The sequence below is a fragment of the Tupaia chinensis genome, unplaced genomic scaffold (genome assembly GCF_000334495.1).
Source record: "Tupaia chinensis unplaced genomic scaffold, TupChi_1.0 Scaffold138441_1, whole genome shotgun sequence".
Classification (NCBI taxonomy): domain Eukaryota; kingdom Metazoa; phylum Chordata; class Mammalia; order Scandentia; family Tupaiidae; genus Tupaia; species Tupaia belangeri.
The window spans coordinates 875,338-889,404 of record NW_006198338.1 but is presented as its reverse complement, the minus strand read 5'-3'; the positions used below and the strand labels follow the sequence as shown (position 1 = coordinate 889,404).

The 14,067-nt window shown below is 41.6% G+C and overlaps 1 protein-coding gene across 1 annotated transcript in view; it reads right to left on the bottom strand.

The window, feature by feature from the left end:
• Window positions 1–3,555: 3,555 nt before the first annotated feature.
• Window positions 3,556–14,067, bottom strand: part of SCN11A (sodium voltage-gated channel alpha subunit 11) — an 84,886-nt gene continuing 74,374 nt past the window's right edge. Inside the window, 3 exon segments of the mRNA XM_006161354.1 lie at window positions 3,556–4,586; window positions 7,902–8,172; window positions 12,910–13,010. Of these exon segments, the coding sequence (XP_006161416.1) occupies window positions 3,556–4,586; window positions 7,902–8,172; window positions 12,910–13,010 (1,403 nt within the window).

Here is a 14,067-nt window from a genome sequence, read left to right as displayed (position 1 = left end):
TGAACTGCATCGCACGCCTTCCTCTTTATGCTCAGAAAGCATGTTTCCAGGGCAAGCTCTCCGCCTCCTTCTTGATCTGAGTATGACTTCTCCCATCATTTCTCCTGTTTCTAGGGTTCTAAACCTTACCCTCATGCTGAGGCTCCTGTCCACACCTTACTTATTCCTAAGTCTCAGTCCTGGTTGGGTATGGTCACCTAGACCCGGCATCTTAAATTTCCAAATTACTTGGAATTGAATTCGTCTTTAAGTTTTCTTTCTCTTTCGTCATGAGTACAAGCCAAAAGAACCAACCAACCAAAAACCTTTTCCTTTCCTGTATTCATTACCTTGAAGACTTATGCTGTCATCTATCTTGTCACCCTGATCAAAAATCCTAATGTTCCCCTGGATTGTTTCCCATGGCCGGTCAGCTGGCATGAGCATTGCAGAGTCACGTGATATTGCCTCCTGCCTCCTGCCTCCTTCCAGGCTCAGCACCTCTGCCTCACCAAGACCATGCCACAATCTCTTTCTCTGCCATTCTCCCCTGCACACTCTGTCCAGTTAATTTCCCTTCCCTGCTCAAGGACACTCAGTGCCTCCCTGTTATCCAAATAAGTCATGACGTCTTCATCACATTCAAGGCGCTCCCTTTCTAAGGTTCAAGCTGCCACTCCTTCGCTCTCTGTAAGCTATCTCCAGTCAATTGGGTAGCTCATCCTTCCTGAAACTTTCCAGTGTCCTGGGTGCTGTCTTTGCTATCTCCTGCATCTCAGACACTGTTCACCTGCCAAGCTCGTCTCAGCTGTTCCCCCTTACAAAGCCTTCCTAGGACCATCCCTCCAATCGCAGCCTCAGAGCAGAGGTATAGCCCTGGCTTATGGCCCTCACTGCATTGGATTGTCTCATGTTGTCCACCAAGTGGACAGTTGTCTGATTGTCCTCTCAATCGGCATTTATGCTCTTGAGGTGAAAGGTGATTGATTAGAAGCACTTTACACAAGGTGGACTGCCATGGTCCTCAGGAACACGTCTGTTGGTTAAAGTAAGCCGGGGCTGATTTACCCAGAGAAAAGAAAACTCGGAGAACATGGGGAGTGGCTTCATGTGCCTGTAGGGATGTCAACCACAGACCTTCAGTATAGTCTCAGGAAAACGGAGCTCAGAGCGACATAGTTGCCTCCTGGGCGTATTCTGTGTCCTTTCAGAGTGGGAGATAGCTCTGGGGAGTATGAGCTTTCTAGTCTCCATCCAGCATTTGGGCAATTCAGCACTTCTTGCCTTGGCTCTCCTGGCTCTGAGGGCCGGCCTTGCACACAGCCCCTGAGCAACACTCAGAGAACACGCTGGATATTTGCTGCCATCTAGTGAGCAAGGCCTGGTGCAGCCTCTTGCTAAAGCCAAGCAGATACATCTGTGCTCTCCTTAGCCGGTGGCTCCAGGAATCATATGGGGGTGGACAGGTGCGTGTGTGCATGGAGGAAGAGCTGAAGCTTCACAGAAAACATCATATCTAAGCTCCTAAACGTAGTCTAAATTGGGCAAATGCCACACCTTTCCAAACCTCCTTAGCACCAGGCAAGAGATACCCCTACTGGAATGATGACCAGAAAACCTAGTAAGAAGCCCTAAAACACCCAGAGTTCCTAATCAGACACTGGCTACAAACTCACAGTTGAACATCTTTTATGGCCACCATATGTCATTCCCAATACAAGGAGAACTTGGCCATAACTTTCACAAGGCCCTTGCAGCCTTGTATGGGACTCCTGGGACCCATCTCAAAGGTTTCCTGGTCCTGGGACTGCCACTCCCCCCAGCCCTCACCCAGCATGACACAAAGACTCAGGCTTCACCAGGTACATGGCTGTGCAACTCACTCAGCCTCATCAGGCCTCAGTTTTCTCCTTTGTAAATGAGTGTAACCTTTCTCATTAGGTGGTTATACGGTACAAATGAGATTGTCAATAGCTGCTAAATAAATGTTAGGTACCGACATTGTTATCTTTCTTTGTTTTCTAGAGCACAAGACGTCTTACAAAACTCAGGCCTTGGATATACTCAGGCATGCTTCAAGTCATGGTTAGATCTTGTCACATGGATACATACAGTCACCTCCTCAGCCCGCCACAGGGTCCAGAGCCTGCCTTCCTTCCTTCCCTCTGGTGGCCAGGCTCAGACCTCAGCCTCCAGGCTATTAGCAGGTGCACTAGTGCTCCCCCCCACCCCCCATCTGAGAACTAGTCTTCCAAGTCTATTTCTGTGAGATTTACTTCCCAGCTAGGTGATCACAATGTCAGTTACTGTTCCCTGTACAACTTCTTAGGGGTTGACAGCCTAGTGTCTTGTTTGGCCTCTGGGAATTTCCAGTTTTTAGGGAAGTCCTGGGCTATTCTTGGGGTCAAGCCCTTTTGTCAGGCCTGGGTTTTCCTCTGGGCTATATTGCATGTGGACACTTAGACTTGAGTGTCAATGGCTGAGAACGCCAGCTAAGCAAGATACATTACAGCCTCACTCTACAGCCCAGGTGTTGCTGAGAGGGTGTCCTCTCCACCCGAGGTGCCCATTGTGGGTATTTTCACCAGAGTCAAGTGGACTATTCCTGGGCTCTCTTTGTGATGGACTACAGCCAGCTCAGGCCAGTTCTCAAGAATTTATTACAAGAGTCTCTTCCCAACTCCACATCCAGTACTGTCATGCTGGTAGCTTGAAGTAAGCCATTATGGGAGCATTCACACTACAGAAATCAGTGAATGGTATAAACATGGTTTGGCTTCTTTTCCCCTCAAAGAGCCAATTGTTAAACACTTATCAGACACACCGCTGGCCCCAGTCTTTAATTCTAAGCCAAACATCTTACTTAAATGATAACATACACAACCACTGAACAAGAGGGAACTATGTGTGTACTATCTGAAAGAAATGCAAACTGAAAGTCCAATTTATGTCTAGATCTATTTAATTTACTTTTCAAATCCGTATAACAGAGAGGGTGGAAATTAAGTCAAAAACTCACTTTTAGGTTTGAAATAAATCCCAAACTTTTAGTGCTGGTAAAAATAAATAAATAAATAAAAATGAAAGAAAGAGAAGGAAATCTAAAATAAGCTACTCATTTATTGGCAGGTTTCAAATGTTCACTTAGCATGCAAAAGAGCTATATGTGATGAACAATATATTTGCATTAGAGAAAGCATCAAAGAAAGATAGTGGAAAATGGACCCTAGAACCATAGAAAAAAGAAAATTTCTGATCATTTTTTTGTTTCTTATTTTTCTGTTTGGGCATAAGTTGAACTTCATTTTGGTCCTAATATGAATGTGTCCTATATAGTCCTTTCTAGTGTCTTCTTTCTTATTAAAGTAATACAAGTGGTTAATAGGCAGACTTATATCTCTGTAAGAATCATTTATAATAAACATTGAAATATCATTTCTTTTAACCAGAAAAAGGAAATGGAATGATTAGTTCAGTGAGTCAATTGCTTGTTCACACACTGGGTTGTGGACACCTAAAGCTCAGAGGCTAGAGGCAAGGCTGTGAGGCTGTGAGGTAGGGGTAGAGTTGAGAGGCTCAGTCATAGTGGACCTTGCCCTTGGCTACCCCAGAGCTGGACAAGTCTTCATTATAAACTACCTGGACAGGTGAATGAGACCTGTCCTCCAAGGCATAGTTGGCCATCTTCATCATGTACTTTCGAAAGGCCTTTTGAATGATAGCAGCACATCTCTCCTCTTCCATCCTCTTGGTGGTGGTGACTATGGGCTCATATAACTTCTTGAGAGGATTGGCTTCCATGAACTTCTCCTCCATCATTGTTTTCATGCTATCCAGGCCACTGGAGTCACCGAGTACTCTAGTGGTGAAAGCGAAAAGAATATCCATGCAGTGGAGGCGCTCTCCAATCACCATGGGCAAGTCCATTACTAGAAATTGAAACTTGTTTGGCTTTGCCACGCGCAAAGGCTCAGGTAGGGCATCAGCAAAGTCAGAAAGAGCAGCATAGTCAATAAATTGTGTTGCTTCTGGGTCAAACTTTTCCCAGACTTCGTAGAACATCTCAAAGTCATCTTCGCCCAATGGGTCCTCACTTTCTTCAGTGGCTGTATTGAAGTTCTCTAAAATCACAGCAATGTACATGTTGACAACGATCAGGAAGGAGATGATGATGTAGCTGACGAAGTAGGTTATGGCTATGGAGGAGAGATGACAGTTCTCTGAGGAAGTGTTACATGCCTTCTTTGGCTGCAGCATGGGACTGAGGAGAGCATCCCAGCCCGCAGATGTGGTTACCTGGAAGAGACAGAGCATGCTACTGACAAAAGTTTTGAAGTTGAAGATGTCATCGATTCCATTGGAATTTTCCACTTTGGAAAAGCAGTTCATACCAAAAATAGCATAAATGAACATAACCAAAAAGAGAAGAAGTCCAATGTTGAATAAAGAGGGGAGGGACATCATTAGAGCAAAAAGAAGGGTCCTGATGCCTCGTGCTGCACGAACAAGTCTCAGGATTCGGCCAATCCGTGCCAAGCGAACAATTCTGAAGAGCGTTGGAGGGAAAGGAATGTGCTTCTGGCTTTCCAATGCAGAAACCATTGCACCTTGGGAAAAGAAGAGTCAATGAATTTCCAGCAAGCACACAGGTTTTAGACCCAGCCTATCTACTGCCTCTGAATCCTAGTGAGGTCAACTTTTTAATCTATCACTTATAATTTACGCACAAAACCAGGAATTTTCTTTACCAGTATTGGGAAAAATATCTGTGCTTTAATTTGGAAAATAATTATGAAAGATCGTATCGTTTTACATGGAGTTTTACATGAAACAAATGTCTAAATTATTGGAACCAGCAAGTGGTGTAGTGGTTAAGGCACTGGACTCCCACATGGTGGACCACTGTTTGAGTCCTGGACCCAGCAGCTTGAAACTCACACTGGAAACATTGTGCACTTGTGCCCCAAATCCCAAAATTCCGTAAAGGAACAAGTTCTTATTTTTTTTGGAGAAATTTGAATACATCCCTACCATAGGTAGGGCAACTTATATCTCAAAACAGTCACAATGTATGTAGGGTTGGAGGGAGACGGTGGTGTTGGGGTGCTCCTCTTTAGGCTAAAGCTGCCCACAGATCTCTCATTTATCAATATGCTCATTCCAAGGACTCCTGAGGTCCAAACTCAAAAACCTTTAGGGGCAAAAGTGGGAAATAACTTTATTGTTGTGCATCTCTTAGGGATGGTATCTCATGCTGAGGTTTTTGCAAACATATAAATATTTGGCCTAAAATGTCAACTCTCACTGCCTGCTCTGCAGACAAGTGATACAAAGATTTTGAAAAATTCACATTTTGGCCCAAATATTATAGAATGGCTGGAACATTCTTGCCTTGTGTATACATGGCCTCGTTCTTGCTTGGAGGGTCCTCTAAGGTCATTAGGGATCACGGTAGTCAAAATGTTTCTGGCATCTCCTAATGACTAAAGAGGACTAGTTGAGGGTATACTTCACTGACTATTCAGTTCTGCTGAAGAAGTTTAATTTATACATTCATTGGGGCTGTCCACCCTGGCAAGACATGAAATCAGTAACAACTGGAAAATGTCCATCCTTTAAGGTTCACTTTTTCCACAAGTATTTCTTTTGGCCAATCAAGCCTATAGTCATCTCTTCTTTGAGCTCATTTTTATTTTGTGTGTACCATATAATCTGGTGCTCACTTTCTTGCCTTTTTTTTTTTTTTTTTGATACTTTAAGGTAAATAAGTTTAACTGGATTGTTAGCTCCGAGGGAGAGTCACTTCAACTTGTACTCATTTTGTAGTCTCTAAAAGCTTAGGATGGTGTTTGAGAAAGTGTTGGGGCCAAGAATTGGATGGTAGACACACCAGCAAAAGCATGTGAAATTCTGCCCACACTGGTGAGTAGGATCTGGCTTCATGTGTGGATTTTCTTACCCACTGGAGCCAAATGCTATACAGCATGGGTGACTGCAAATGCCTAGCAGCTGTTCAAAGGACTGAAGTCAGAGATATTTCCCCAAACTGTATAATGCCTGGCACTGCTTGGACAGAGCTGTGAAAGGAATGAGCTGCTCTTTGCATATCAGAGGAAAGGCATTTTGAGTTCTCAGAGCAGCCCTCACAGACCTCCCCTACCATTTTCTAACTTTTATTGCCACTGCCAATTTTACCAGGACTTGCAATGGGAATTGACTAATTAAGATGAAAGATCTGTTTAACTGAGAACATGTGGCAGGATCTATTGCTAAACTTTATCTACAATAAATACACTTCATGGTTTGAGAAGCAGAATAGATTGCTCTCGGGAATGTCTGCATTTTGCGGTAGCAATAGGAACCCAAACATTTCAAGCCAACATCTCTGTTGGCTGCATCCTTTCTGAGCTTGCACAAAAGTGTTTACATGTGGATTCAGTTTTCCTGGTATTCATTGCTTTTTGAACTATGAGGAAGGTTCATGGGCAGTTATACCCAATTCTAAAAAAAAAAAGAAAACTCAATTTCATGGTTTACTCAAAACCAGACTTTAAAACCCCAGAGTAAACTCTTATGGTTTAGCCATGAAGTTAAATTCTTAATCAATAGAGACAGACATGATTAAGACAACTTAGAAATTTTGGGGGGTGGTGGCCTGGCCATGGTCACAGATACTGGTTGACACCACTTGGGAGGCTGAAGCTACCTGGGAGGCCCCTTTTTTTCTTTTGTTTTGTTTTGGTGTGTATGTTTTACAAAAAGGTGTATGGCAATAATCCTCTTTCTTCCCTCTTCTTCTTCCATAAATCTTACAGTTGACCCTGCCTATGATTAAGGAAGATATTCTGACTATAGCAGGAGGCTGATTGGTGAATGAGGTCAAAGTAGGTGGGCACAAGCTGCATTCACACTGTGGTTTATGTTAACAAGGGATACGGAGGGAAGAGAAAGCGCTGCTTGTTTGTCTGACACATTCTGAGTGAGCCATTGGGGTGACAGGAGGTGAGGAGGTGGTGGGAGACAGTAATTCACAGGGGCACAGTAATCAGGATCTGGCATGCACATAGATTACGGACAAAAGAAAAACATGGGCATTAAATACTAAATTCTTAAAACTGAAAAATGTTCATTAGGGCTTATAGTTGTACAGGAAAAGTAGAATTTTGACTCAGCTACCTAGAGAAATCATGTTCCAACAGAAAATAAAATCTTTTGCTAGGACTACAAGTGTGTACCACCATGCTTGACTTTTAAGGTTGACCAGGAACCAAAATTTACCTCCTTTTGACCAACAAATGGCATAATGGTTACGTCACTGGCCTCCCATGCAGTTGACTGTGGTTCAAGTCCCAGATCCGGCATCTTAAAACTCATGCTGGGTGCGTGTACATGTGTGCCCAAAATCCTGAGAGGAGAATGGAGGAGAGGGGATTGTGGCCTGGTCATCCCTCCTCAGGGATGATTTCTTGCTTTCTGTCACTCTGTCTCTCCAGCAAGTGCACATGCCCTATAGCAAAATTCTCTCTTAAACCAACCCCCCCCAAAAAACAAAACAAAACAAATGTAGCCTCAGCCTCCCCAGGTGGTGTCAACCAGTATGTGCAAGCATGAGCAGCCTACCACCCCCAAAGCTTCTAAGTTATCTTAATCTCATCTATCTGTATTGAATACGTTCTCTTCACCATTATTTAACTCTCTGTGTTACTTGTGTGGACAGTCAAAGGAAGAGAAATTACTCTCAATCTCTTAGCAACTTCCCAGAAGAGAATGGTTCTAGAACACCTGTCTTTTTTTTTTTTTTTAGAAACATATGAAGTCTAATTTATTGCTTTGGCTATAGTTTGGACATTCTTCCAAAGGGTGATTTATTGTCTATTTCTGGATCTCAGTCTAAAGTCCCTCTGGCTGTTGATTTTACTTACTAACAACAGAAAGAACCACGACCACACAATCAAACAAATTCCAGCCATTGGTGAAGTAGTATTGCCTCAAAGCAAAGATTTTGATGAGACACTCTATTGAAAAGATGACCACAAAGGCCAGGTTGAGATTCTCAAGGATGTCTGCCATGCTTTCAGGCTGCTTATATGATTCGGCCATCATGCTAACCATGTTTAGGATAATGAGACTTATGATGACGATGTCAAAGACCTGGTTTGTGACTAGGTCAAACACGAAACCTTGACATTTGTTCTGAGGGGGAAAAAAAAGAGAAAAAGTCAAACATTATTGTGAATTGTTAAGAACGACATCACATACATAAGAAACTTTCATACATACAACAATATTTATTCTTTCTTTCAATTAGGCAGTTCCTTAGAAAATGCACATTCCTTTTTCAAAAGAGAAGAAATTCTTCCAGAGCCCCAGGGTTCTCTTAGGTGTTTTCAATTAAATTTAGTTAGATAACTGGCTTTAAGTGTTTAGGTTGATCGCTTTAATTCCATTGTAAGAATATATTTATCAATAAAAAAGGTCTCAGTAATAATATAACTTTGAGGTGCTGGATGATATTTTTTGCTGAAATAAAACAGCTCATGTTGGACTTAACAGTAGGAAGATGAACCTTGGTCTCCATATTTCACCTGTTTCTGAATTTTTTTACCTTAATAATATTAATGCACAGAATACCTACTCACATATGTATGTTGGACAAAATGGAATGAACATGAACGAGTTTCCATTTGCCAAATCGGAGTAATCAGAACTTATACTGAACCAAAATTCTGTATTAAAGCAATTCTTCCTTAAAAAATTTACATTTAATCACTGTAGATCTCTACAGTGTACGAAATGCTCTTTCCCAGCATGAATATAGTGTGATTAGTCCAGTCTAAGATACTACCATATACATGATCATCAACAGACACCTTTTCATTTTGAATCTGTTAAATGTTTTTTCCCCAATTCTCCCACCTCCTGTTACTTACCCCCTTCTATACTCTTTCTAGTATCTACAGTTCTTGAATGCCAATTTTCTAATTTTTCTTCACTTGCAGATAAGGCTAGATAAATGGGATTCTGATGCAATGATTACTAAAAATGGAAACAGAAAAATTGACTATTTTTATATTTTACTGATGGTGAAATTGCATATTGGTTTCTAGATAGATTGCTTTTTAGCAATACAGAGTTTTGTTAATTGCTCTGGTGCAAGTTCTAACTCAAGTTTGCATGCTCACAGGCAGTAAAAGGACTCAATTATTCCATCATTTAAAAAAAAATTACTGCTGACTTAAAACTCACACTGGGCTCGTGTGCACACTACTTTGCTTTTCTACTTGGTGGAAAACTGTTCTTAGATACGAACTCAGTCGCTGAAATTGTATCGCATTCATGACTATACGTTGGTTGTTTTACAATATGTACATATATTAGATTATTTTATGTTATCCTCTAATCAAAGTATGCATATACTTTTCTACTTAGAGAACTTATAGACCCTTAAGAATATGCCCTTTGACCCCTTGAGGATCTGTTATGGTAATCTAGGCAAAAGATACTGCTGGCTTGTGGTAGTATTAGTAAATAAAGATATAAGCACATTGGTTTAAGAGCTTGGAGGCTGAAAGAAACTTGTCAGAGAGTGTTGGAACTTAAAGAGCTACTGGAAAGTTATATCTGAGACTATTGCTTCTGGTTGGTGGAATCATTTATCCAAAGAACAGAGGATGAGGAGCTTTGGAGGGAAATGATATCTGTCCTGAGCATGTTGACTTTGAAATACAAATAGGGCATCCAAGAGCCAGGGGCAGGTAGAAGTAGGGGTTTGAAGCTCAGAAGCAGAGCTAGAACACAGACAGGGAGTTCAACAGCATCAATACTGCTATCAATGTAAAACAAGAGAATGAATAATATCACCCAGGGAGAGCAACGGCAGAGAGAAGAAGGAGGGTAGGACAGCATTAGAGGGCCACTACATTGAACTTGGTGACTTTCAAACCATGTTCTGGGAGTCCTAAGTCTTTATTAAGGGCCTGGAGAAGACCCTTGAAAGTCAAGTGCATTTCCTAGTTGAGAATGAGTCTGGAAAGTCAGAAAAACTTGGGGGAAAGATGATTAATGGCTGTCTCTAGAGAAACACAATGTGGGGCAAGAAATGGGAGTAGTAAGGAAAGATAAGTATTGGTTTTATAATTAATGCTAACATTTAGTCAAATAGAGGAGACTAAGAGTATGAATTACCTCAAGTATTAGATAATCAAAAAGCATTCTACATCCCTTTACCATGTACAGTGATCACCATACCTCAGTATGATTTTTAAGCCATGCCATGAAGCTGCCCTGAAGGGATGCTTTAGGAGAAATCGAAATTTATTCCAAATCCCTTGATATATTACCGGAAATGAAATGCATCAATGCTCCGGTTAAATCAGCTGGGTTTTCCTCTCTGTGCAATTACTATTCATGGTTCTAAAAGTCCAACGACAACATTTAGACTTTAGAGATTATAAAGAGCTCTCTGGGTAGGTAAGGATGTGGGCTAACAGCTGATGTGAAGTTTTAACTCAGACTCAGGAACACCTGGGGAGGTGATGTTGGCTTTCTCATTCAACACTGCTCTCTGAAACAAGGAACATCAATGCGCAGCAGTAACTGGTGAGAGTGTACCTGGTTATCAGAATCATTCATTAAACGCCTGATCGAGGACTGGTAGCTACACAGGGAGAGCTCTCAGGTACAGCTGTATGATAAACATGCTGTAACAGACATGGAAGGGGTGGAGGTGGCAGCTTTGCTGTAGTATAGTCCACACCCACTTTAAGTTCAGATTCTGTAGCCCAGCCTGCCCTGTGCAGTCCAGCTGCCTCTGCGTTGTTGAAACTTCTCTTTGGCTGTGGGCTGTATAGCCTTCTGCATATGTTTTACGAAATAAGCTGGTGAATACGTGGGAACATAAAGTGTCTTGTGAGTCTTTTAGTTAATTCCAACCCTAGAACCAACTGGTGTGGAACCAGTGATTTTGTAGCATGCTAGGTCTCTTGGGGTTTTTTGTGAGCTCAGGTTCAAAGGAGAACCTCAAAGTGAGTTAGTTCTAGACAGCTCAATTCAATTGAGGTACGTGGCAATTCCATATACCATTGACAGGTCAAACTTCCTCCAATACAACTTGATCATTAACTCTGTGGCCAAAAATCCCTCACTGTGTAAAGAATAAATTCTAAATAATTGTCCCTAACATTTACTGCTATTTTTAGTACAACATAAATGTTTAATCCTAGTGGGATAAACTCTATGGTTGCCTTAAAACATATTCTTCCATTCAAGAAATCATCCCAAGAACACTTTATGCTATGCTTTATCGGGAATGCTAGAATAGCAGGGTATTAAACATACCTTCGATTACTTTGGTTCTCACGTCCGAATGAAAATCTATGAATTCTATGTGCTTTGGACTGTGAACTACTCTTCTATAGTGCGTTTTCCAATTTTTCATCCCCCATGAACCCTCCCCGGCTTGGAAGCTTTCACACTCCCTGACAGAGCTATCAACTGTGCGTGTGGTATTACCTTATACTCTAATGCTCTCACATGTTGTCTGTGGTATCCCAGCTCTTCAGCTAGACTACCAGCATAAAGCAGGACCAGCTGCAGCTTCTCTCTTACCCCCTAGGACCTGGTAGAGCAGGGTTCATAGATGGCAGAGTCTGCCAACTCCAGCCAACTACCTGTTTCTCAAAAGCCCATGAACTCAATAGGATTCACATGTTAAATGGTTGGGGGGGGGAAATCAAATGAAGAATAACATTGCATGACACATGAAATCCAAGTTTCCATGTGCTCAGAGCTGGGACACCACCATGTCCATGTGCAGTAATCCTAGTGGGATAAACTCTATGGTTGCCTTAAAACATATTCTTCCATTCAAGAAATCATCCCAAGAACACTTTATGCTATGCTTTATCGGGAATGCTAGAATAGCAGGGTATTAAACATACCTTCGATTACTTTGGTTCTCACGTCCGAATGAAAATCTATGAATTCTATGTGCTTTGGACTGTGAACTACTCTTCTATAGTGCGTTTTCCAATTTTTCATCCCCCATGAACCCTCCCCGGCTTGGAAGCTTTCACACTCCCTGACAGAGCTATCAACTGTGCGTGTGGTATTACCTTATACTCTAATGCTCTCACATGTTGTCTGTGGTATCCCAGCTCTTCAGCTAGACTACCAGCATAAAGCAGGACCAGCTGCAGCTTCTCTCTTACCCCCTAGGACCTGGTAGAGCAGGGTTCATAGATGGCAGAGTCTGCCAACTCCAGCCAACTACCTGTTTCTCAAAAGCCCATGAACTCAATAGGATTCACATGTTAAATGGTTGGGGGGGGGGAAATCAAATGAAGAATAACATTGCATGACACATGAAATCCAAGTTTCCATGTGCTCAGAGCTGGGACACCACCATGTCCATGTGCAGTACGGTGTCCATAACTCTTCTTGTGCCGCCATGGCTGAGTTGAGTAGAACCAGCAGACACTATATGGTCGGCCAGGTCCACAACACACACTTTCTGTTCCTTTACTGGAAACGTTTGCTAACGCCTGACATACAAAGTTTATCATAAACACTCATAGACATGAGTATATATCACCTCCACCTCACACTAGCAAACTGGCAAAAGATACTATAGACACATGTTAACTTGGCCAAGGCTAAGTTCAAACCACTACATCCTTGTCATTGCGATGAGTGTGCACTAAGCTCCTCTCACGTGCTCACTAAAAACGGAATTCAAGCTGTTGCCCAGGTTCTTATAATAGAATGTATCTAATTTCCTGAAGGACTTTATACCATTGGATTGGGTATTTGTTCAGTTCTTAGATAATGTCTGTAAATTAAAAAAAGAAAGGAGGAAGGCGTCGTAGAAATCTCATGGCCTTCCAATCACATCACTGATTTACGTGTTTACAATCGTTCGAGTGCTCTCACCAGAGGCCGTGGGATAGGTTTCTGAGGTTTCTTGGATCCTAATTTTTTCATGGCGTTATAGTATTTCTTCTGTTCTTCTGTCATAAAAATGTCTTGGCCACCTAAGTATATGAAAAACATAAGAGCTAATTATCTTTAGCAGTGTTTTTGAAATCAAGTCCTGAGTTTTGAAGTCACTTTACATCTCTATCAGTAATTCCTAAATTCCCATGGGATACAAAAAAAAAAAAAGGCTGGCCTTTAAGGGAGGCTGAAAGGAAACTGGGCTTAAGTCAAGAAAAAAGGAAGAAATAAGATATATTATCCATCATTTTTTACTTTTTATACTCTGAACAAAGATGATAAATTCTTAAACATCCACAGAACATTACAACATGTCAGGTTGCATAAGTCAAACCATAATTCAACATAAAACAGAAATTCGTAACAAACATTTAGAGAAAAATCCCATAAAGAGGCCATTAAAATTCTCCTACATAATAAATACATCTAATGCTACTAATAAAGTTGTGTAAAATCTGTCCAGAACTATTCTCAGAAAAAAATACAGAATTTTAAATATTTTCACTACTAAGTATGAAAAAAATGAACTAGGATTTTCACTTCCAGAAATTCAGGGGGAAGAATTTCTATAAATGCTGGGTGAAATCGAACAGAATTCTGAGGCTCAGCCCAGCCACGGTGGTGTCTACTACTACGGTGCTGCTACATGAAGGCCTGGGTTCAGCACTTGGCCCAACCTAATTAGGCTCGACGTGGTGGTGTGTTCCTAGCTAACTGGGAGGCTGCAGCAGAAGGCTCATGACATAGTGACCTGTCGAAAATCTCCCTCCCTTTGAAGAAGAGAAAGAAAAGAGAATTCTTTTTAAATATATAGTTGAATTTGCACAAACATAAAGAAAATATCCAGGGCTTGAAAACTGAGAAATCAGAAACAGTGATAAAATAGCCCCCAAAGACATAGTTGGCCTAAAAGCATGTAGATTCTTTGTGAACTAGAATCTGTTTTATTTGCAGATGTTTTTGCTAGAGGGTGTGTGCACTCGCTAGAAAGATAGAGACAGAAGGTGAGAAATCACCCCACAGGGTGGTATGGCCACACCGCAATCCCTTCTCCTCCATTCTCCTCTCGGGTTCTTGGGCACGCACGCACATGTG